Source organism: Patella vulgata, chromosome 6 (assembly GCF_932274485.2).
Source record: "Patella vulgata chromosome 6, xgPatVulg1.2, whole genome shotgun sequence".
Lineage (NCBI taxonomy): Eukaryota > Metazoa > Mollusca > Gastropoda > Patellidae > Patella > Patella vulgata.
Window position 1 is genome coordinate 12,527,196 of NC_065884.2, and position 26,037 is coordinate 12,553,232.

General features: G+C 34.7%; 1 protein-coding gene across 2 annotated transcripts; it reads left to right on the forward strand.

The window, feature by feature from the left end:
- Positions 1-502: 502 nt before the first annotated feature.
- On the forward strand, positions 503-25,657 carry LOC126825251 (formin-binding protein 4). 2 transcript variants are annotated; one of them, XM_050554827.2, is made up of 16 exons: positions 503-578; positions 3,109-3,223; positions 4,237-4,287; positions 4,801-4,884; positions 5,817-5,992; positions 6,948-7,152; positions 7,550-7,745; positions 8,529-8,946; positions 11,573-11,825; positions 12,285-12,355; positions 12,730-12,834; positions 14,695-14,828; positions 15,058-15,142; positions 18,829-19,138; positions 19,307-19,807; positions 20,737-25,657. In XM_050554827.2, the coding sequence occupies exons 2-13, from the start codon at positions 3,154-3,156 to the stop codon at positions 15,116-15,118; spliced, it is 1,824 nt and encodes a 607-aa protein (XP_050410784.1). In that variant the 5' UTR covers positions 503-578; positions 3,109-3,153; the 3' UTR covers positions 15,119-15,142; positions 18,829-19,138; positions 19,307-19,807; positions 20,737-25,657. The 2 variants fall into 2 exon arrangements, with proteins under 2 accessions (XP_050410784.1, XP_050410783.1); XM_050554826.2 differs by lacking the exon at positions 15,058-15,142.
- The last annotated feature ends 380 nt before the right edge of the window (positions 25,658-26,037 follow it).

The following is a 26,037-nucleotide window of genomic DNA, read 5'->3' on the forward strand; positions in this document are numbered from 1 at the left end:
TTCTGCCCGGACCAGTTGATGTTATGTAAACAATGCACGCGCGCTCGAGCCAATGATTGTCGCCGCGTGATGTGATGTCACGTGTAGATTTATGTATTTGAACTTATATAGGTCAGTCATCTTATACAGACAGAATGTGAAGTTAGAACAAACAAGAACGCAAAAAGTAGAAACTGCCAAAATATACGTTCGCTGCAGATAGGTCCGTTTAGTAAAATAGAATACTAAAAGCAATTAACACGATTTTGACTACCCACAACCAATATTCACCTTTTGGAATTAAAATACCTGAACTATCACGATCAATGTCAGATTGTATCAGTTCATCGGGATATTCCAGCGTGTTTCTGCAGAATGGAGGGAAAGATTATTGACAACGTATAGCCGTTCGGATAGGACGGAAAACTGAGGTCAAACGCTTTAAAGGTGGCCATGGGAATGTTTACTGCGGATCAGTTTGGACAAATACCGAAGGGTCCCGAATTGAAAAATTAGACCGAAGGGTCCCGAACTGAAAAAATATACACGACTTCGCCGTGTGAAATATTATAAAGGGAAAATGGCTGACTTAAATCTGAGTAATGATTGTTTCTCTTCTTATTCTTTAGTTGTGTCATGTTTTCTTCCGTCATATCGTAGCGAGTTTCCGGTACCTACCACACACCTAGTCTGAAACACAAAGACTCGTATTTAGCATTAGATTTCACTCTGTTTATTTGCATTACAATAATAAACAACTTTTGGAAAAATGAAATCGAATGCCCGGGGCCGGAGTAATGGTAATGGTTAGACTTACGAAGTTAGGTTAGGCTAACGTCCCTTCCTGACTTGGCTGCTGAAGACCGGAATTCTGGAAAGGGAATGAACGACAGTCTTATTCAGTTTTTGTTCAACAATTTCACGTGTGCAATCCAAAATCGGCTTTAAAAAATGTCTCATAATATTTATATGAATGGGCTAAATATTTCATTAAAAACCTTTTTTAATTCAATGTCTGCTGGCAGTGTATGGTAGGCCTACATAACTGTATAAAAAAATATAATCAGGTTTTTTTGACAGCATTTAAAAGGGAATCCAAATACATGCTGTTAGTTTTTTGTGTAAAACTTGGTGCTGTACATTATATAATATTATTCTCAACCATTTCCTTGTTTGTTGAGTTAGATTGGTATTTAGAATAACACTAGCCTAACAGGCACATTTTACACGGTACGGTACGGTATCAACAAACTCGGAAGTGAGTATCATCAACAAACCTGGACATAAGACACCATGTCACAGACTTTGTCAAGTACAAATTATCACACAATGAATATATACAAACCTGGGCATGTACATAAAGCAACTGTCACAGACTTGGTCAGACAAGTAGCCTATATAAAAGTCTGTACTGACAAGTGTCTTCTAAATTTGTTTTACAGAAGTATTGCGAAAGCCTTCTTATAACTAACTGACCTTTATAAGTTCAAGTATGCCTTCTACATGTTACGTCACATCACACGGCGTCGAAAATTGACTCGATGGTGCATGCTAGGGTGACCCATGTACTCACAGAAATACAGTCCACCGCTGATAGTTCGAGACTACCACTGAAGCGTGCACAATTGCCGTGCCGAGACCAACTTTCTGACAGTATGATACTATAAATAGCCATGGCACGTGCAATTCTCTACAAATCTATCAACTATTACAGCCGTAAAAAATTTATTGTTGACGATTTTGAATAGCAGTTAAATTAAGCTTCTTGGTTATTACCGCAGATTTAGAAATTACGTTCGTTTCATTTTTTAAATCGCTTTATCATTAACTGTACCGTTAAGAGCGGCATCTTTTGGTTTAGTACAAATAATATCTCTGAATCACTCGGGTTAGGCAGGAACATGATACTAGCAGTAGTTTCATTTTACTTTTACAAGCTTCATAAAACGATTGTTGAGCTACCTAACGTGCTTATTTCTAAATTCAATTTCTTGTTCTAGCTTTCTGTTACGTTTCGTAAAAAAGTAGTCTTGATTATCCCGCCCTGTCAATTAGACGTAGAATGGTCGATAGACTGGTTAAGCGAGACTAATTTCAAAACAAGGGCACGTAACCTATCTTTTACTCAAAAGTGTGTGGATGTTATGGACGACTCTTGGAACCAGTTTTCAGTCTATTATTTATACATGATTAATGGTCATAGCTTATTAGGTACAACATGATCGTTTATTTAGTGACTATAATTGTGTGAAACTGATTTGAGGCTTGGCATATATATAAATATTGTGGCGTAATTGTCGAGATATATGGAGATATTTATTTATGGTGGGTCACCCTATGTATGCATTGTTTAGATAAGACGTAGTTACATAAACTGGTCCGGGCTGATCAATTTATTGCCTTCTGTCCAGGCTTGCATATCAAGAGACAGACAACCAAAATTTGAAAATGTAGTTCTTTGACCTGTTAACCACAAGTCTGATATTATGGCCTTGGGGTAGTCAGAAAATTTACGCAGGGCGATTACTATTTACAGCCAATCGCTGTGTAAGAAACATTTATGCAAGGAATAACAATTCCTATGCCAGATTTTTAAACAAAAGGAATTCTGTTTTCAAGATTTTAACATATTTTGGTCATTTGAGTATTTATTCAGATTCAGATTACTTATGTGCAGTCATAAAGGGTATAACATAAATAACTGTCTACAGTAACAAGCAACTGAATGCTTTTATTAATGGCTTGCTCACCAGTGAGGAAGACGCTACCACACTAGATGCTACCTCGCTAGCACATCTTGGAACACATGAAAAAATAGTGGCACACCTGGCTAAATATATATATGAAAAATATTTGAATATTGCAAAATAAAAACATGGCAAGTCATAGACGGCATACAACCGTAGACACAGACTAGTCATAGACACACACATAGAATGACAAACTAAATAAAGAAAAACACAGCTATTAACTTACCAGTAAATACTCAATTGAGATCACATGTTTTTTTGCATTTTCTTAGTTTGCCGTTCAAAATTTTGCGGCACACGTAGGAAGATCTTGCGGCACTCTGGTTGGGAATGACTGACTAAGTCATTCTAATAAATATTTTTGTTGCCTATGTTACAGGTGCTGTGATGAGAAGACAATGAGCTGAAACATAATTACTTTATAATGAATACTACGAGAGGAGGACGACGACAAATGTTACAGCTTGATGATAATAATGAAACAAAATCTTTAGGTAAATATTATATTGTAAAAGATATAAAGATGGGTTAAACGTTCACTCACTCGACACATACTAGGTCATTTTATTTCAAAAATTTGCTTGCACGTAGGGGCCTTTAGCAGTGGGAGGAAACCAGAGAACTCAAAGAAAAGCCACGAGGTTGGACAGGTGACCCTACTCTTTGTCACTTACAAGGAGCGGGTATTGCATAGGCAACCCTATTTCTTGTCACGTATATGCGGGGAATCGAAACCACCCCACTTGATTGATTGACACACCTTATAATCAGATTTAAAGCGCATGTGTTAGACCATTTGGTCACCCCCCCCCCCCACAATGTAGTAGAAGTAGAAGGAATTGGCAGCCAGAAGACTGATATTGTGTCTCTTTATATGCCCACATTTTCACGTGAGCATATTATTCCTTCGCCCCTGTTCATCTGTCCACAATTTGTTTGTGAACACTCTACAGGTCACAATTTCTATCCGATTTTGACGAAACTTGAAATATAGGTCTATCTCCCAAAGATCTTGGTTCCTTTTGATATTGGCACTTATCAAACCATAAGTTCATGGATTATGGCCCCTGATTGAACGAAAAATCACGTTTTTAGCTTGTGGACACTCCAGAGGTCACAGTTTTCATCTGATTTTGATGAAACTTGAAATGCATGTTTATAAACCAAAGATCTTGTTTCCTTTCGATATTCCTTTCATAACTTCCTGTATTATGGCCCCTGATTATTCTCTGTCCATCTCTTGCAAAATGTGGGCGTATCTTGCATGGCAACTGCTTGTTTTTATCAAATGTGCTGCATTTCAATTGCAAAATTTAGCAATGCTGACTACAGTTGACTGTAGCACTGCTTTCCATGTTATATTTCCCTTATGGCATATGCTGAAAAGGGCGATTTTAAACATAATGTTTTTGTTGATATGTTCCTGTAAAGATAGAACTCAAATAATGCTGTATTTTGTTTTTGTTATGTCAACAGTTTAATGAAACATTTGATTCATCAATTTCAGCCCGTAAAGATAATAAAATGAGTGTTAACAGTCCAAAAAGATCTAAACCTGGTTAGTATACATGATGAAAGCTTTTAACAATTTCCTATTTTTACAGATGCTTTAAAATGTAAAAGTAAAAATACAGTTTCAGTTTTTCTGTTGTTGAAAGGGGGGTTGGATGGCCGAATGGTTAGCAATTGCAAGTTGTATCATAAGGTCTGCCATTGAGTCAACTGGCGTGGTTTCTATTCCCCGGTTGTTCGTGGCAAGGAGTAGGGTCGCCTGTCCAAACTCATGGGTTTTCCCCGGATCCTCCAGTTTCCTCCCACTGCTAAAGACCCCTACGCGCAAGCGAATTATTGAAATAAAATTGAACCAAATATTAGTCCAGAAATTACCTAGTTTGTGTCGAGTGGACGTTAAACCCCATTCCCCTCTCTTTTGTTGAAAATAAAGCATATTTTCACGAGGCTAAATATCAAATCAAGTGTTAGCTAACCAAGATTTAAAATTAGATGATTAACTCACCAACTATATTGATGAATTTAAAAATGTTTTACCAGTTTATTTTTATTTCTATAGCTGGGTTGTCTGCCCTTGGAGAATATTCTGATTCTGATTCCAATAACTCTGAAGAGGAAGACTCTAATGTTAATGGAAATAATGGTGAGGAAATTAATTTGTTTTTAATCGCCTGCATGGAAATGTAGTTGTGTATTGTTGTCACCTCGTCCACAACTTTTAGTGAACACTCTACAGACTACATTTATTGTCTGATCTATTTGAAATTTATATATGTAGTTTACATTTGTGAAATGTATAAGCCTAGTAAATTTCATCAAGTTTTGTTAATTACTTCTAGAGTTATGGCCATTGTTTCCCTTTGTAGAACCTTGTGAATGCTCCAATGACAAGTTATCATCAGCTCTGTATTCAATTTTTAAGTATTATTCAAATTAGAGAAGCAAAGAAACCTATCGAATTTCAACAATTTCCATTAATTACTTCTTGAGTAATGGCCCTTTTTTCACTTTGCAGAACCTTGTGAATGATGGCTTGTTTCATTTTGGAGAATCTTGTGAACAAAAGTTATCAACCGATCTGTATGAAATTTAAATGCAGTATTTAAATTAGTCACACACAGAAGCCGATTGAATTTCAACAATTTACGTTAATTACTTCTAGAGTTATTGTCTTTGTTTTATTTTGTAGAGCTATCATATGTGAAGTGAATGCTCTAATAACAAAAGGTTAATTATTGAATATGTTAGCGTGATAGCAATGCTTTTGTGAGGATCAATTGGAGAATAAAAGAAATGGACAGGCCTGGAAATAAGAGTTTTGCATGTACCTGACAAATGTCAGGCACTAATGAAATAGTACCTGACATTTTCAACTTAGTGCCCGACATGTGTTAATAATATCAATAAAAAAGACAAATCAGTCCCGGACAAAATGGCAGGCACCAGAGGTTTTGAGTCTGACAAATTCTGAATCTGTGCCTGACATTGTTTGTGACAGCTGCCTTATTTCCAGGCATGGAAATAGATTCATCCATTTTATTAAAGTTTGTTTTATCTTGACTGTATTTGTTACAGGTGTTGATAATACAGTAGGCCCAACAAGTTCTACTACACCACTATCTGCTACAATATCTACATCAGTAGGGGCAACAAGTTCTACTGCATCACTAGGCGCCACAAGTTCTACAACATCATTAGATGTTACTACTAGTGGAACCAGTGTAGATGGTGAAGTCTCTAATTTCTTGAATGTAAGTATTCATTGATTCATCGATTCATTGTTAAACTACAGAAGAAGGTCTTTCTTTATTTCTTAAATGTTATATGAATTAATTATTAAACATTATTTACTTGCCAAAACCATAATCATCAGATGGTCACGATTTTCAACAGATTTAAACATGATTGGTGGTTAATGATTTAATTAAAAAATGGATAATCACGACTTTGTTTACTATCGTAACAACTGTAGCAATGATAATCGAGACTCTTCAGTTCATCATTTTTTGAAAAAGTTGATTTGACTAAACCAATATAATGTTTAGTTCTTCAGGGTCATGTTCAATAAATAACCCACTCAATTCTTTTGTACAAGGAGGGATCACGTTGCTAAGTGGGTAAGACGCTGGCTCGCTAGCCTGGAGGTTGGGTGTTCGATCCCTGCATTGGCCGAGAAAGTTCATCCAGATTTTCCGACATGGTTCCCCCTTGTCAGTGATGCAGGACGGAGGGCCTGACAAGGACAACTGTCTAGTCGTTCGGATGGGATGAAAAACCAAGGTCCCGTGTATATATTGGAATGCACGTAAAAGATCCCCTGGCAGTTGGAATTCGATATAAGAGTAGGCGATAGTGCCGCTGCCCAGGCAAAATTTCCCTCATAGCACACTGTATGGCGTATGCCCGTCTACATTAGCCCAGTTTAGGAGCAGAACAGTAGGATGTTAAACCCCATTTCATTTCATTTCATTTCTTTTGTACAATGTTTTGTTAAAATTTCAAAACTTAAATGTATGGAACTAAAAGCTTTTGAATGGTAAAACCAAGTATTGTTGGTTTATAAATTAATCTTTTTCCCGAAAAAATAAGAAGCAAAGTTTTAACAAGAGTTCCTTGAAGAAGAGAACATCAAATTGGTACAGCCTGATAATATGATTTTTACAATAAAATGACTTAGTGCACAATATGCTACTGCTTGTTTTTCAGGAAGTGAATTCTTTATCTGCTTCTAATAGTCCATCAAGAGAAAGAAGTGCCACACCCCCAGTTACTCATGTACAAGCCAAATCTGACAAGAAGAAATCATCTAATTTTTACAAGTCAATGTTTGTTAAAGGAGCCACAGAATGGAATAAAAGGAAAGAAAATCCAGAGGAAGCTACCTCGACTGAAATAAATGAATTACCAGATGGTAAGTCGTAAAGCAACTTTCGCATGACTAACCTTGTGGGTTTTCTATGTGTACTCTTGTTTTTTCAAACTGCTATAGACCCAAGTACCTACACGCAAGTTACCATATGTTAGTCCCGAAATGAACTAGTATGTGTTAAGTGGATAGTAAACCCAATTTCTTTCTCTCTGTAAAGAGTAGAATCGTGACGTAATTAAACACACCAAAAATGTTTCAGCTGTAATGGTTGGTCGAGATATTTTCTTATGCAGTCAACACATGAGTTGTGGCCTGAAATCCTACTTTTAACTAGATTGTTGCTATTTTGTGGATTGAGAGAATTTGATTCCTGATTTCTCAGTGGTTTGAAGTGTCCAAGTATTCTAATTGATTTGTATTTTACTTATTTTCTCTGTAGAGCCAACCACTCTATGGCAGATATGTGTAGACGAGAATACCCAGTATCAGTATTATTGGAACACTATAACCAATGAAGTGACCTGGACGATCCCACCAGATTATACACAATATTTATTACAGTATAAGCTGTATGAGGAACAACTCAATAAGATACCAGAAGAGAGAAGAGAATATCTCAAGAAAAAGAAACTGGGGTAGGAATTTATTAAAGCCACTCATTGTCGTTGGCATTTTTCACGCCCAAATCCAATCTAAATTTTAATCAGATTGAAAATTTAACATTAATTAAAAAAAACAAAATTGAAATATTAACGATAGATAATCTCCCGGCTTGGGTTTTTCCCAGGTATCGCTGACCTGTTTATATCATCTGCTGAGGATATCAAATGTGGCAAAATTTTCAATTCATCATTTCTTTGTAAATACTGAACAAAATTTAACTATTTTTGGACTGATATTTCTATTACTAGATTCAAAATTCTCACTTCAAAATATATTTTGGAAAAAAATTGTTATTTTTAATTAGACTTTCTTTGCTCATATGTCAAAAAATTGACCAACGAGTAAAATTTTGAAAAGATAGCCATTGATTTGACTTTACAGTTTTTTCAAATCAGTTTGAATGTTATGTTTTCTGCTATCAACGTGTCTCTTTGTATTGTTATGCTGTTGATGTGTATCTTTGTATTGTTCTGTCATTGATGCAAGCAGAACAATAGGACGTAAAACCCCATTTCATTCATTTCGCTATTGATGCATATTTTTGCATTGTTCTGCTACTGATGTATATCTTATTATTGTTTTGCTATTGATGTGTATCTTTGTATTGTTCTGCTATTGACATGTCTCTTTGTATTGTTCTGTTGATGTGTATCATTCTATTGTTCTGCTATTGATGTGTATCATTCTGTTGTTCTGCTATCAATGTGTATCTTTGTATTGTTCTGCTATCAATGTGTATCTTTGTATTTTTCAAGATTAATTACTAGTCCAAAGACCATCAATCCTAAAATCCAGCCAAAGCCACCTACACAATCCTACAATGAAATGGAAACTGCTACAGTAAATGCAGTCCACCAGGCTAATGTCACTCCACTAGCTGAAGCCAATGGAAGTAACCCAGATCTGAATAAAGGTAAAGAGCAGCAACAGCTAACTGATCCAGAGAAACAGTTCTATTCAGAAATAGAAGAACTGGAAAAAATGGAAATTGAAGTCCCCCCACCTGAAAATGTCAATGGAACTCCTTTAGAAGACATTCCAGTTCCTGAAGAAAATATAGAAACCCATTCTAAAGATTTAACTGCAAGTGAAAAACCCAGTGGAGAATCTGAAACAACCCTTGATCTGGATGATATTGATAATGCACTTGAGAAAGCTTTAGAAAAGAAGAAGGTACAGAGATCAACATTTATTGTTTTAATACTATAACACTGCCATGTTCCTTTGGCAGTGAAGCACATTTTGATTGAGTGCAAGTATCTCAATGATCAAAATATTACTGTTGCCAGTCATTACAGAATTTATTGGCCTAACCAGGTCTATATTGTGAAGCGTTAGACTTTTAAAAACAGGCAAAATAGTAGGATGTTTAAACTCATTTCATTTCAGTTCATTTTAAAAACATACCGGTTTTTATTATAAATTTTAATATTATACATATACATATCTTTTCATTGACATGTTTTAAACATTTATATGCATTGTCATATTTTTTTTTTTTTAATGTTGAAAATCGTTAACTGGAATATGAATTATGTTTTGGGATTTAATTTAGCCTGTCTCATATTTCCTACTTCATGGGTTTCCTACAGGCCCTCCGGTTTCCTCCCACTGCTAAAGACCCCTACGCACAAGTGAATTATTGAAATAAATGACCTAGTTTGTGTCGAGTGGACGTTCAACCCCATTTCTCTCTCTTTATTTGTTATTTATTGGAATTGATGCACTTTTGGACAATCTTAATGATTTAGAAGTATTTCATCATGGACTTGATGTACTTTTGGACATTCTTAATGATTTAGACATTTTAGAAGTATTTCATCAATTATATAATATTTCTACGTTAAATGGATGATTTTGATTAGTGATTGGGTTAGTGACATGTTTGTTTTAAGACAAAACCAGACTCCTGGTCATTTTTATGTCCACTCGACACAAACTACGTCAGTTTGGGACTAACATAGGGTTCAATTTTATTTCAATAATTCACTTGTGCGTAGGGGTCTTTAGCCATTGGTGGACATCGGAGGACCCGTAAAAAAACCCACAAGGTTGAACATGCGACCCTTTTCCTTGTCATGTACAACCGGGGAATCAAAACCATGCCTATTGACTCAATGATAGACCCTATAATACAGCGCACACATGCTAACCATTCAGCTAACCCCCCTTATGACAATAGAGCTCTCAGAATATTTGAATAGTCACAGCCTATGCTTTCCAAAAATGCAATTTTTATACGCCAACATAGAAATGTGGACGTATATTGCCGTCGCCCCCGTCCGTCTGTCCATCCGTTCGTCGGTCCGTCCGTCCGTCCATCGTCCACAATTTCTTGTGAACGCTCTAACGCCAAAAGTTATCATCCAATTGTTTTAAAATTGATATATATTGTTTACATTAGTGAGATGAAGAAGCCTATATAATTTCAATAATTTCCGTTTATAACGTCTAAAGTTATGGCCCTTGTTTCACTTTGTTATCATCCAATTGTTTTATAATTGATATATATTGTTTACATTAGTGAGATGAAGAAGCCTATATAATTTCAATAATTTCCGTTTATAACGTCTAAAGTTATGGCCCTTGTTTCACTTTGTTGAACCTTGTGAAGCTCTAATGCCAAAAGTTAACATCCGATCTTTGTGAAATTTATATGCATTATAAATTAGTTTAACGAAGAAGCCTATTGAATTTCAGCAATTTCTGTTTATTACGTCTAGAGTTATGTCCCTTGTTTCACTTTATTGAACTTTGTGAATGCTCCAACATCAAAAGTTATCTGCCGATCTGTATGAAATTTACATGCGTCATTTAAATTAGTAAAGAGACGAATCCTATTCAATGTCAGCAATTTCCGTTTATTACTTCTAGAGTTATTGCCCTTGTTTAACTATGTTCAACCTTGTTAATGCTCAATTGATGAAAGTTATCATCTGATATGTATGAAATTTATATGCATCATTTAAATTTGTGAAACGAAAAAGCCTGTCAAATTTCAACAATTTCTGTAGATTACTTCCAGAGTTGAGACCCTTGTTTCAATTTGTAGAACCTTGTGAACCCTCAAACGGCAAAAATTATAATCTGATCTGTATGGAACTGTCTTGTAAAGGCCCCCAATTACCTACAAAGGAATAAATATGCGACAACCCTTGTCGACCACTCGGACGATTTAGCCGCTGTGGACGTATGTTTCGTTGCCTGGCAAATTATCTTTTTAAAAATAGAGCTGGCAGCATATTTGAATAGTCCGTAGTCCAAGCTTTCCAAAAATACAATTCTTTTTAAATTGGTTGTATCATCTGGAGTTCAACTCATTCACAGCAACAAGAAGGCATACAGTTTATGCTTTTGTGCCCGTAGTACAAAATGAAGTTGTGCGACAAGTGCCTGACTTCGTGGGATTGGGTCATATATAAGCAATTTTATCTTGATGTATGGTTGTCTTCTTTTCAGATAGTAGGGCTGAGAGGCCGTATGATCGACCGTCTACACCTTAGATCAAAAGGTCCGTCATTAAATCAAGTGGCCTGGTTTCGATTACCTACTTACACTGGACGAGGAATAGTTCCTCTCGTTTCTTCCCACTGCTAAAGACCCCTACATGCATGTGAATTATTGAAATAAAACTGAACCATGTTGTCTATCCTGAAATGACCTAGTTTAGTTTGTTTAACCATACATTAGACCTTAAATAGCTGTAGGCCTAAATTTTATCCAGTTCACTGTGAAATATTTGTCAGAACTTCTATGAATATATGGTATTAATAATTTTTTTTAATATTTGATTTCCCAGGATGAATTGAAGAAATTAGAAGCTGAGGAATCAAGTACAACAACTTCGGATGTGAAGCATAGTCAAAAGCATACTCATAAACATAGTCATAAGCGCCATTCATCACCCGATTCTTCTATACAAACATCAAGTGTATCCAAAAAATCTAAATCTTCTAATGTTAATGAGCGGATAACACCAGAACCAGTTGCAGAGAAACTATGTAAACAGTCAGTAGAAGCTGTTAGAAAAGCTTTAGTGAGTTATGAACATGGTAAGATAATTTAAAACATGAATTTATTTTGAGCACGAAAAGTTCTATGGACATAATGAATGAACAGCTGGAAATCAACATAACCAAGCATTTGTTTTAAAATAATCACTATCTGCTGTAAGCCAATTGGCAGGGTTGGAATAATGATGAACCCTTTCCATTACTGGTCAGTAGCTTCCTGCGGCTATTTCTAGGCCACCCTACTCATTGTCACCTACAAGCAGACCTTATGATGCAACATACATGTGTTAATCATTCGGCCACCCAACCCCGCCCCCTATAATAGAAATAGCCACAGGAAGCTATAAACCAGTAACAAAAAGGGTTTATATTATTTCAACCACCTATCTTAAGTTGTAATATTATTATTTGTATCTTGATCAAAACAATTTTCTTTGTTTGATGTTAAATGTCAAAATTAGATGGATCTGTTTGATGTTTAAACTATTTTATATTTAGATGAATCTGAGAGTGAAGTGAATGGTGGAATGTTAAGTAATAAATCAACTGTATTAGATATAGATGATATGGTAGGTTATTATAATATCAATAAATCAACTTTATTAGATACAGATGATATGGTTCTCTCCCGGTGTTGGCCGGGAAAGTTCATCAGGATTTTTCCAGTGTGTTTTTCCCTTTCCAGTTGTCCAGGACTGAGGGCTTAACAAGGACATCTGTCTAGTCATTTTGATGGGAGTGAAAAACCAAGGCCCTGTGTACACATTGGTGTACACGTAAGAGATCCCTTGGCAGTTGGAATCCGATATAAGAGTAGGCCGTAGCATCACTCTCCCTCAGAACACTGTATGGTTTATACCTGTCTTCATTAGCCCAGTTGGAGCAGAAGAGTAGAAAACCTCATTTTATTTACAAATTAAAAGCAGTAATTTATTTTTGACAGGTGGATGTAGATGATATAACTGAAGTATTAGAGAATAAATTAGAATTTTTAAGTGTGTCAAAGAAAGGGTTAACAAGACTTCAAATAATGCTCATAGAATTACAGGTAACTAATAGATATTTATTGTATTGACGTACATGGACACAGTATGATTATTGTTAGATATCAGGTAGCCATAGAATTACAGGTAACTGATAGATATCAGGTAGCCATAGAATTACAGGTAACTGATAGATATCAGGTAGCCATAGAATTACAGGTAACTAATAGATATTTATTGTATTGACATGTACATGAACACAGTATGATTATTGTTAGATATCAGGTAGCCATAGAATTACAGGTAACTGATAGATATCAGGTAGCCATAGAATTACAGGTAACTGATAGATATTTATTGTATTGACATGTACATGGACACAGTATGATTATTGTTAGATATCAGGTAGCCATAGAATTACAGGTAACTAATAGATATTATTCTTTTGTCATAGACACAGTATGATTATTGTTTGATATCAGGTAGCCATAGAATTACAGGTAACTGATAGATATCAGGTAGCCATAGAATTACAGGTAACTGATAGATATTTATTGTATTGACATACATGGACACAGTATGATTATTGTTAGATATCAGGTAGCCATAGAAAAATGTGGAAAAGTAATTGGTTTGCCTTAAGACTGATTTAATTTGCAACATATTCTAACTTTTTTTGCTAGTTTTACAATCTGGTTAAAATACAGATCCTATTTTGTTCCGTTTTTATAGTTCAAAATTTCGTTTTACTTGTCTTTACTACACTAGGATCTGGAAGAGTTGTTATTTAGCTCGTGTTCTGAATGGTGTCAGGGATAAGCCAATGAAACGGTCTGTTACGGTGAGCTTTAGGCGTGTTTTGCGCGGAACTGTGGGTAATCCACTAGTAACATCAATGCTGATTGGTATAATCAAATGTCTGACGTCATAGGGTCAAAAGTCGGTCTTTTGACCCCTGACGTGACCTATCGCTATAACTTGTCAGATCTTCATGTACTGTAGGCCATCAAAAGTATAAAAACGAAACGAAATATAGATCTGTATTTTAATCAGATTGTTAGTTTTAAAACGATGTATAATGACAACATATTCTAACTTTTATGCCCGTTTTAAAACATGCTTCTATGCTTTCCAGTTCTGTTGTTCCAACTTTTTTTAATATTAAAACACTTTAGTTATGGATAAGATATTCCGATTATTTAAACATGCATTATGTGATAATTAGTGGATTTGAATACATTTTGTGATGGATAATTTAACGTAAAAATGGATTATCGAGACTTGGTTTATTATCAAACCAAAGTTAGTAATGATGTTCGAGGCTAGCCTAAAATTGAATCACTAATATCTCAGTTCAGAGTGAAGCAATTTGACTGAAATTTTCAGCATATTCTGTTCTCATTATTTATTTTCTAACTATTATAGCAAGCACTGTCAGCTCTTTGTCTAATATTACCTAATGCCCCTTTAAATGGTGGCTTAAAGAAAGACTTTATTATTATTATTATTATTATTGTTCGATTTATATAGCGCTTCATTACACATGAGTGTTTCTAAGCGCATTCACAACAAAACAGTTCAAAAACATTTTTGAAATAAGTATGTTTTTAAGTTAGTCTTAAAGCTCTGGATGGAAGAGGACTCTCTAAGAGTTTTTGGAAGATCATTCCACATTTTAGCTGCTCTGACGGAGAAAGCATATTCACCAGAACGCTTATTATATTTGGGGATCCTCAATATGCTACGATCACTTGAAGAACGAAGGTTGGATCGCCGGGGAGTATAGAAATCAAAGAGTTCTTTTAAATAACTGGGTGCGGTGTCAGAATAAATTTCTAAAAGTTGAATTCCTCGTTAATGCGCATTATCTTTTGGTGTCTGGCAACCTATGTTTAATTTTTTATAATAAAACATTGTATTTATAGACCAGATATTCTGATTATTTAAATGGTGGCCTAAAGAAGGACTTTTTCCTCAGAAAATTATCAAAGTTAGAAAAACAGTTAAAAGATTACGAGAAAAGTGCCATGCCAGATGATTGGACCTGCCAGTGGGACAGGTATGTCCACATTTTTTTCTCATCAATATTACAGTGCTGTGTACAGTATGTATGGACCATGAAAAACCTCTTATATATCAAGTTCAGACAGAAAAAAACAGCATATATGAACATTTTGAAAAATTTTGGACTCAAAATTAAACAATTGGCATAAAGCAAATGGTCCATACTGCTACAAGAATGTGTAAGAGTGTATAGCAGGGGAGATTTTCTTACTATTTTTAAAAAGGAAATTTCATCAGTGGCAGCTGAATAATTTGAGATGTGGAATGGCGGACGTTTATGGTTAGACGATGACTATATAAGTTGCTGTGGTGAGTTAAAACTCAATAATAATTTTATTTTTTAAATTTGTTTAACTTGTTCACTTCCAAATGTAATTAAGAAATCTCATTATGTCATTGCTACTAATTATCAGCACTTAGTGGTTTGAGTCTTTGAAGTGACCTTCTAACCAAAGAGAGAGTTGGATGGCCGAATGGTTTGCCCATGCGCACTATATCATAAGGTCTGTCATTGAGTCAACTAGCGTAGAATCAATTCCCTGGTTGTACATAACAAGGAGTAGGGTCGCCTGTCCAACCTCATGGGTATTCACTGCTAAAGACCCCTATGCGCAAGCAAATTATTGAAATAAAATTGAACCATGTGTTAGTCCCAAAATGACCTAGTCTGTCGAGTCGATGTTAAACCCAATTTCTCTCTCTCTTTTTGACATAGTTTCAAGCCAATATTAGAAAATATAGTTTCAAGCCAACATTAGAAAACATTGTTTCAAGCAAGCATTAAAAAAAACATAGTTTCAAGCCAGCATTAGAAAACATACTTTCAAGCCAACATTAGAAAACATACTTTCAAGCAAGCATTAGAAAACATAGCTTCAAGCTAACATTAGAAAAACCAACATTAGAAAACATTGTTTCAAGCAAGCATTAGAAAACATACTTTCAAGCCAACATTAGAAAACATTGTTTCAAGCAAGCATTAGAAAACATACTTTCAAGCCAACATTAGAAAAACCAACATTAGAAAACATTGTTTAAATCAATCCTTAGAAAACATAGTTTCAAGCCAACATTAGAAGACATAGTTTCAAGCAAACATTTGAAAACATAGTTTCAAGCAAGCATTAGAAAACCAATCTTTAACTTCACTTGTAACGCCATAATCATTTTTTAGAACTTTTAATTTGAATTTATAGGAAGGAAGTGAACAGTTATTTATGTTATTGATATTATGTGATTTTAATGCATTATTAAAGAATTTATATTTCAGTGACTTTAAAATATGTTGGTGGTAAAAAACCATAAACTATTTACAAGAAGTATGGAACCAGTACATTGTACACCCATAACCATTAATTTATGATTTACTATTTATATCATGATTCTTATTTATGGTCGTGTTATCAAGTAGGCTTTATGTATGAACACTATTGTCTATTGAATCAAATAGGCATTTTAATGCACATCGACACTGCAATTGGAAGAAACACAGCTGATCGGTTGTAGTAGATCTACACGTTTGGCATACATTGACACTTTGGCAACTGGAAGCAACTCAACAGCAACTAGTTGGTTGCTAAATTCAACACACGTACAGCGACGTCAGTGAATCAGAAAAAAAGGGCTTCAGTGTGTCGTGTGATATTTTCAAAATTTCAGTCACAATCTGATTAAAATACAGATCCTATTTCGTTTTGTTTTTGATAGTTCAAAATTTCGTTTTACTTGTCTTACTACACTAGGATCTGGAAGAGTTGTTATATAACCTGCATTCTGGTTGATGTGAGGGATTAGCCAATGAAACGGTCTGTTACAGCGAGTTCTTGGCGTACGATGCACAGAACTGTGGGTATCTCACTAGAAACATCAACGCTGATTGGTTAATCAAATGTCTGATGTCATAGGGTCAAAAAAAGCTTTAATGAACCCTGATGCGACCTTCCACTACAATTGGTCAGATCTTCATGTAGTGCAACGTAACGAAATACAGATCTGTAATTTAATCGGATTGCCCAGCTTTCAGAAATTATTAATTTTGTCTGTGTGCGATATATCCATAAAGTATTTTCACTATGAACTTTCTAATTTTCCGTATTTCGATTTGATTTAAGGAAATTAATTTAGGCTCTGAATAGAAAGTCACATGACAACTTTTCATAGTTTTTCTTTCAGCTAAGTCACTTGAGACTGCTTTTATCTGACAGTCCTTTTCTTTCTTTTTATCATAATTTTAAGTGTATAGCGAATCAACACCAATAAATGCTGATTTTGTATCTAAAAGGAACTAAATCACAAATAATTAGGGACCTAGAAATTGACACAAATGGGTCGCAGCACATATAATAATGTAATATTGATGTATATAAACTGATTTACAATCAATCATCTCGGTTTTTACTCAAATTTCAAATCAGTTATGTTCGGCGAAATATGCGAATGGCAATCTCTAGCATCTGGTTTTTCCAGTCTACACCGGTAGTATTTATTTTGCATGCTTTCCAGATAAGAATATCACGTCACCGTTCGGCATGACTTGTGGGATATGTCTAGCCTCGTTCTTCTAGTCCCTTGTTATAAGACTTTGAACAATATCAAGTTAAAGACTTAGCTACTTTAACCTGTCAGCAGGCTGCTTTCACCAATGGTTAACATGTGCGCGTTGCATCATAAAGTCTTCAAGTGGCATGGTTTTAATTCCCTGCTTGTATGTGACAAGGAGTAGGGTCACCTGTTCAACCCCCTCCAGTTTCCTCCCACTGCTTAAAGACCCCTATGCGTAAGCTAATTAATGAAATGAAATTGAAGCATATATTAGTCCCAGAATAACCTAGTTTGTGTCGAGTGGATGTTAAACCCGTTTTCTCTCTCTCGGCTATAACCGACTAGTCGTCATAGTTACATTATTTCAGTTATAAAGCCAATCTCCTACCCAGCCCAGATAGATATAAGTATAGGTTCTCAGTGCCTTTCCTACCATGCATTAAATTGTATTTCACTTTTTAATAAAGTTATTTAAAGATTTTGTTGTTGTCTTTTCTTTTAAAACTAAATTAGAATAAGAATTTCAGAAGAGGAACGAAGTAAATTTAAACTTTTTTCTTAAAATGTATGATAAAGGTGCATCAGTAATAATTTTCAGAAAAAGAATGAATTTAGGTTAAATATTTAAAGAGGAATTATCACTCTAAAATATTACTGGTATGTCATGACATATTCAAATGGACTTGTAATTATGAAACTTTATTATCAAAATTTAAGCACCAAGTACATTAAGGGGGAATTGGGTGGCTGAATATTTACTGTGTGTGCTTAAAAACATAAGGTCTGTCAATAAGTCAAGTTGCGTGGATTCAATTCCCCACTTGTACATGACAAGAAGTAGGGACACTTGTCTAACCACATGGGTTTTCTCTGGGTCAACGTTTTCCCCTCCACTGCTATAATTTCTTCCAACAGCTAAACACCCTAAGCGCACTATTAAAATAAATTAAACCATATGTTTGTCCAGAAATGACCTAAATTGTGTCACGTGGAGGTGAAACCCTTTTTCTATCTCTCTTTAAGTGCGTTTTCCAAAAGTCAGCTTTGATACCTGTAAAGTGGTTTTGAGATGTACTAAAAATCATAAGTGTTCTAAGGAGTAGCTACACTCTTACGTGTTGTACTTAAATGAATATAGAAAAATCCAGAAGTATTAGATTACAAAGAGTTAATAACCAAAAATCAAACTTGTTCTAAAGGGTAGTAGTAATTGTTGTACTTATTAAAAATGTAGAACAATCCATAAATATTCAATTACATGAATGGGGAAAAAAATGTCAGACAGGTCTAAAAGACTGGATATGTATCTGATATTTGTATTTATGATGTATTGTATTTATTGATCTTATTTGAATATTCACCATTTACAGTTTTTTATTACAGGTTTAAAAATGCTATTTAAGTCAGAAATTCATCTCTGCATTTTTGTTTTACTGCATGGCTTTGTCATGTAGGAATTTCAGGCAGTACTTTTATATCAATGATGTCACTGGTGATACCCAGTGGGAACACCCAGATTCCAGCGTCCAAGTGATAGGTGAATCCCATCACCGCCGCCATTCCTCCGGTCAGTCGAAATCCAGGAGCTCCAAATCCCACTCCAGCAAGAGATCAAAGGACAAAAGAAGAGTGGACAAAAGATCTTCCAAATCCAAGTCTAGTCGACGTGACCGAGATAGATCGAGATCTGAATCTCCCGAAGTTAGTCACAAATCGAGTAAGAGCCACCGAAAAGAAAAAATTGATATCGAGAGCATTGTAGAGGTTAGTACATAGACAACTTACTTAATCTTTTAAAGAAAACAGACTTTAGATTTAAAGCTTACAGTCATGTGGCAACATTGTATTTAGAATGTGTTTTAATCAGTGCATTTTTTTTTTCAAATTCATCTTCTTGATATATATGCAATTTTATTTATGTATCTTTTTCAGACTATATCTTTGGGTGGATTACTGTCGAAAAATCGCGAGGCAAAATCAGATACAATAAACATCATAGATGATCCTGAAGTAGAAGAACCCACCAGTCCACCACCACCTCTGCCTCCACCTCCAGATGAACCAGAAGAACTGCCTGCCCCTCCCCCAGCTTGCCCAATATCAGTATCTGATGCAGAAGATGCACTAGTCGAAACTAAAGATAATGTGGCATCGGAAGCATCAGAAGTTGAACAAGCATTACCCAAATCAACAGTTGTGATAAGTAAACCAGTTCAGTATAATTCAGAAGTAACAACATCATCATCATCGAATGATCCTCTCCCAGGCACCAGCTGTTCCCTACCTTCCACAAGTTCCATGGTGTCGAGCTCCACTATACAAGGTAATGGTGCAGCAGCAACGACAGATGTTGCTGAGTTGGATGGAGAACCAATGGTGTCTTCTAGTGAAATCAAAGCAGAAGTAACCAAAGAAGTCAAAAAGAAGAAAAAGGTAACATTGATGGTACAAGAGGACCAACTTTATTAGTTTTTGCTGTTCAGAAGGTTTTTTTATTATGTTTATCATTTTCTGGGGCATCTGAAATTTTCCACACTGCGATGTGAAAGCAAGTAGGTTACAAATAGGATAAGTCAAAATCAGAAAATATTTCTTACGAATTATGTCACACAAGATAATTTCACAAATTTGTCGTGAGCCAATATATACTCAATAAGATCCTAATCTGTCAAATTCATCAAGAAAACTCCCTCCAAAAAATCAAAGTTGTTAACATCTATACCCAAACGCTCATTCACATCTTTCAGGTGTTAACATGGACCCTATTATACGGTCCATGGTCCATGGTGTAAATAACGCAACAGCAAGCGGAAATTTTATGATATTATTCAGACAAATCTACACATGTGTCAGTGTTGACGGCCATCTTTGAACTATCGCATGGTTCTGCCGGTTACGACCACAGTTTGAACTAATTGTCATTCGCACACAGATAGTTCAACTATAGTACGAAAATCTGTGCAACCCAAGGTCACCCTGGCTGTACCGCCCACTTGAGTGTAAAGATACCATCTTGCCATGTGGAGGAGTTAAACCATGCCCTCCATGTTGTTGAAACTGTTCATGTTACCCTTCTATCTAGTGCTTCATTTTGAAAAAGGGGGGTTGGATGGTCGAATGGTTAGAGTGGCCGCATTGCATCATAAGGTCTGTCCTTGAGTCAACTGACGTGGTTTCGATCCCTGTCTAACCTCGTGGGTTTTCTCTGGGTACTCCCACTGCTAAGGACCCTGCATGCAAGCAAATTATTGAAATAAATTTGAAGCATATTTTAGTCCCGAAATTACTAAATATTTTGTGTCGAGTGGATCTTAAACCCTATTTCTCTCTCTCCTCACATACTGTACTATTCTATATTACAGAATATGGCTAATACAAATTTTGCCCTGAAGAAGAAGAAGGTATCATCTTTAGTGAACAAATGGAAAAAAGTGAAAATAGAAGTAGAAAAAGAAGAAAAGATTGATGAAGAAAGACAACTTGCCATCAGACAAAAACTAGAAGAATGGAAAAAAGAGCAACATTGAATTTTCTTTCTTAAAGATCTTTTTTTTTTTTACCCATTCCGAGACACACATGCTCATAATACCATGTTTGTTTAATGATTTAATCTCAGCGTGATCTATACCGCCCAGTTACACTCTAGATTACATAGAAAACAAAAAAAAAATAATTGGGATTTGGTATCGGTTAGTTTTGATATTGTACCAGTATGTACTACAATCTAACCGTATAGCTATATCTAAGTAATCTTTTAGAGGCATTTACTAACTGGACGGAGTAAGAAAATAAGACTCATACTTGTGGAAAACAGCTACTAATATATTTGGGCATGGTTTCGAAGAGTATTCTCTCAATATTATCAAGCTTTTAACTGTTTTCCATGTGGTTTGATTGAGTAACTGGACAGAGTAATAAACCAAAACACATATTCATGAAAGATAGCTACTAATATATTTGAGCGAGATTTCAAAGAGTTTTCTACATTATCCAATCTGAGTAAAATTATACAGATCTTTATTTCGTTTCGTTTTTTTTATACTTTCGATGGCTTCCACTACATAAAGATCTGACATGTTGTAGTGGAAGGTCCCTTCCGGGGTCATACAAACCGCTCTTGACCTACGACATCAGACATTTGATTAACCAATGGGTGTTAATGTTTCTAGTGGGATATCCACAGTTCCGTGCACCGCATGCCAAGAACTCACCGTAACAGACCATTTCATTGACTAATCCCTCACATGAACTAGAACGCAGGTTATATAACAATTCTTCCAGATCCAAGTGTAGTAAAGACAGTTAAAACGAAATTTTGAACTTTAAAAAAAAACGAAACGAAAAAGGATCTGTGTTCTAATCAGAGTGCTACATTATCAAGCTTTTTACTGTTTTCCGCTGGTATGTGTTTTATAGTTATTACATGTCAGTCAGTGATAATCACCAGCATTGAACTTGGTGTCATTTATATCATTCTAAATTCATTGAATCATAATGCAATAGCTCAACAAATAGGACTACAATCACTGGTTTATTATAAAAAAGCACTATGTTTCGATAAGTATTGTAGTGCTTTTGTATAATAAACAAGTAATAGTTGTCCATATTTAATTATGTTAATTTTTTCCAAATACTAAATTCATTAAATCATAATGCAATATCTTGTCTGGATGTAGAATAAGGAATTAATTCTTAGGTATAAAAATACAATGAAATGTGATTAATTACTTTAATAATAACTCATAGTTTTGAGTATACATTCTTTTACAACATTTTGAATTATTTAAAAGCTGCAAAATATTTTCTGAAGATTGTTTATTTTACTAATCTTTGTTTAAAAAAAAGAATTTTCTTTTATGCAAACTATTTTCTGAAGATTTCTTATTTTATAAATCTTTGTTAAGTACCTTCTTTTAAAAAGAATTTTTTTTTTAAATGAAAGATTATAGTGTATCTAAGGCCTCAGCAATTTGGTTTTCTACTCTTCAGGAACAACTGTAAAATATTTTCTTCTTAGTTCTTCGAGAAAAAAACTTACTTAAAATCCAATTGTACTTGATCACATTGTTTAAAAGCATTTAGTTTCAAATTTTTAAGTTTTTTAAATTTTAAACAAAACACCTTTCAAATAATGTATGTGGCTATTTATCAAGAAAGTGGAGCATACTAAACTTAGGCTGTCTGTCTACCATTAGCTCCACCTGAGAACAGACATTAAGCTAGTTTACGAACATTTTATGTCCTAAATTGACGATTTTGGACGAAAACAATAAGTGTACTTTGAGAATTTGGGGAAGTATTGATTCTTCTTCGATTAAATGAAATTGAAAAGGTTTATTTCGTCTTTGTGTGTTTGATGGAGTAAAACTGCATTACAAAATAGTATCCTAATTTTTGGATATGGTGGTCTTTCAGGGTAGAGATTAATTCTCCAAGTATGAAGTAGTTATATCTCTGTGTGCAGAATGGATCCTGGAGAACAGAAAATAAAATTTGTGTGGCCTAATGAACCAGATATCTGTATGCGATATTTGTTTATTCTCATAAGGTTAAATGTACATTATGTAAATATGAAAAAATTGATAGCATGATCAGAATGATAGAATGTAGAGAATAGAATCTCCATCATAACCCTTCAAATCATCTTGTTATCTTGTGCAAGCTGTTTATCCCAACCTACCCCTTCATTCGGCTCCCAAAGAGTATACATATATAGACAACTTTTAGAAATAAAATTGGGGTTTTAAGGTCCTACTTTTCTGCAACTACTGGCTATGCCATCGTGTTGGACCTTGTTTATTTGTCCCATCTAAATGATGAAATTTTAAGCCTTCCATGAATCATTCTGTGAACTACTTTCAGCCCCTCCAAGATCCTGCATTTTTGTTATAAAAATATATCTACAATTTTCGTCTTCGATGTCATTAATTTTGGTGGGGGATGTTATAATACAATTTATAGAATTTTGTGTGGAAACCAAAAAGGGGAGATTTAAACGCCTAAGGTGAACGAGACATTTGAATTCAAATCACAGCTTCTATTCCCTTCATTTATAACACCCATTGTGATTTGATGTGAAATTTAATAATAGAAAAAAAGGGTAGGTAAACCAAAGAGATATTTGTATGTTCCTGTAGTATTATATGTGTGTACTATTTTATTTATTTATTTCATTTCTAAATATATCAGAAAAAATTCAGTGCTCAAATGTTTGACAAATCCATAAAAATATCTGTTGCTATATTAAAGCTACAATTTCATATTTTTAAGTTATATTTTTAAAATGTATTAAAATAAAGCCTTAAAATCGATGCTATGTATAAACAGTCCTACCTTGATAAAGAATAATCCTATTAATCCTAAAATTCACTATTGCCAGTTGAGAAATTGGCAAAAATATCATTTTCAACTTCATAGCTATTCCATGGTAGGGAATAGAAAAACAAGGGAGGTAATTGTGTTATTGTTTCCGGTGTGAAATATTTTTGATTGTGAGAGAATGATATCTATGATCGTATAATAGTGAGTTGACAACCTATTGAGCAAAAAACATAGAAATAATTATGTTTTGACTTTCTTAGAAAACATGAAATTGTAGCTTTAAAAAGTAAGTCAAACCATAATATTTGATAACGCACATTTTTTGTTTTGAAACTCTGTTAAAAGCTGCATTTGCATTAATCTTTGTAGCTTGTGGTTGATGTTTTAAAAGGGGGGGGGGGGAGTTTGTGTTAAGAAAAAAGCATAATCTGATTGTAGCAGAAAATTAAACATATCATTTGGTAATATGCAAAATTTGTTAAAGAACATTTGTTGTTGTATGATCATTTGTATATATACAGTATTAATTGGGCCCCTTTTATAAATAGATAATTTAGAGTATATATTCTTTGATTCAGCATTCAAAAATGAAATATATTTTCCCTTAATCTCTGTATGCCCTCCAGCTGATGAGGCACCTAGACTGCAGCATCACCTGGGCTTCAGCCCTTAAAGCCTATGCCTTAACTCAGATCTACTGTCATGGGGGAATTGTCTTTCCGGGCAGAATTCTCTTTCCTAGCATTACAGGCATGATCGTATGTTCATCTCAGAATGACCGAAGTATTATTTTGAAGGAATGCTGAGTTCCATTCCTCTCCTGTCTGTACTGTATATAGATTTGGCTAAGGATCAGCAGAATCTTACACACATTGAAGATTGGAATTTTTTTTTTTTTAGTTTAATGATAATGTATATATTTATAATAGTTGAATAGTTTCAACTTCTATCTTCACAATGTGAGGACTTCACATTTTGAGGACTTTAAAATGTGAAGACTTTACAATGTTAGGACTTTACAAAGAGAGGACTTTACAATGCGAGGACTTCACATTTGAGGACTTTAACAATGTGAAGACTTAAAGATGGGTTCCCAGAAAAGTATTTATCGGGTGGTTATTTCCAATAAAAGTATGACAATTTTGGTATATATGGAAAGTAGAGATATCCAATCTTACTAGAAAAATACTCATGGAGCATATACAGGACAAAAATTTAAGAGTTTTTTTTTTTGTCTGCACGCGTGATGTCAAAGGTCACACGCGAACATTGGGCGCTTGATGTACAAGTTGATAAACTTTATTAAGAGTTAGACGTACAAACTTTCTGAAATAAAAATACGCAAGTAGTGGATAATCCGAGATTTTAATTAGGATTCGATATTTGTAATAAATAGTAAGCTATTCAAGACAACATCGTCTTATGTATGCAATGAATTCTCCTCTGACGTCTGAGAGAGGTAAGTCATGTGACATAAACATGACCTGGTTTGATCGATTTTTTATAGCAGGGCATTCCTTGGCAATTACAATGTTTGAGAAGGATTTGAAGCAAAATTATGACAAATTAATTAGTTTGAATATGTTTTTAGTCCATATATACCATTAAATCACCCAGTTTGTACGCGGGAACCCATTTTTAAATAGCGTAAATTAGGTAATAACCCAGCTCTCCAGTTCATATTTCTAATGGATGTAAATAGGTACACAGAGGGAACACTTATCTGCAATCTATATCGCAATACAAGCATCTGTATTTTGCAAGAAAAGCAGATTTCACTAGTAAATTTTATTTTATGTACATGATACCCTGTGTTAGTTTGAAATATGTGTTATTTCCCGTGTTTATATAATAGTAAGTAATATATGATGGATTGTGCACCTACATAGATCATGATTGAAACTATCATGTGACTGTTGACAATGTAAATTATAGTTATGACAATAAAAATGTTGAAACGAGGATGTATTATTTTACTACCAGAGAAAATAGTTTGTAAAACCTACACATCATTCAGTTAGTCTATACTGACGGTCAATAGATGGAGAGGGGTCATCTTCAATAGAAGACTTGCTCTCGCTTTAACTGACGGTCAATAGATGGAGAGGGGTCATCTTCAATAGAAGACTTGCTCCCGCTTTAACTCCGTACATACCCTGTATATTTTGGCACTAATTTCGATTGGCTACTGACCAAGCTGGGGAGCCTATCAGATTCGTCGATCATCGCGAATACCAAGTCTCGCGCTTTCCAGCTAAAATGTCTACCTGTAATAATCGAGTTGCAAAGTTCTAGGTTCGTTCAACGTAAAAGTTTCCGTGGCGCTCGCCATGTTTGATTTG

What these genes read in the sequence shown, in the direction of transcription:
- LOC126825251 (XM_050554826.2), top strand. Translation starts at nt 3,154, where the DNA reads ATGAATACTACGAGAGGAGGACGACGACAAATGTTACAGCTTGATGAT. An exon ending in TCCAAAAAGATCTAAACCTG is followed by an intron (nt 4,288 to 4,800) that starts GTTAGTATACAT and finishes TTATTTCTATAG; the next exon opens with CTGGGTTGTCTGCCCTTGGA. An exon ending in AAGTCAAAAAGAAGAAAAAG is followed by an intron (nt 19,808 to 20,736) that starts GTAACATTGATG and finishes TCTATATTACAG; the next exon opens with AATATGGCTAATACAAATTT.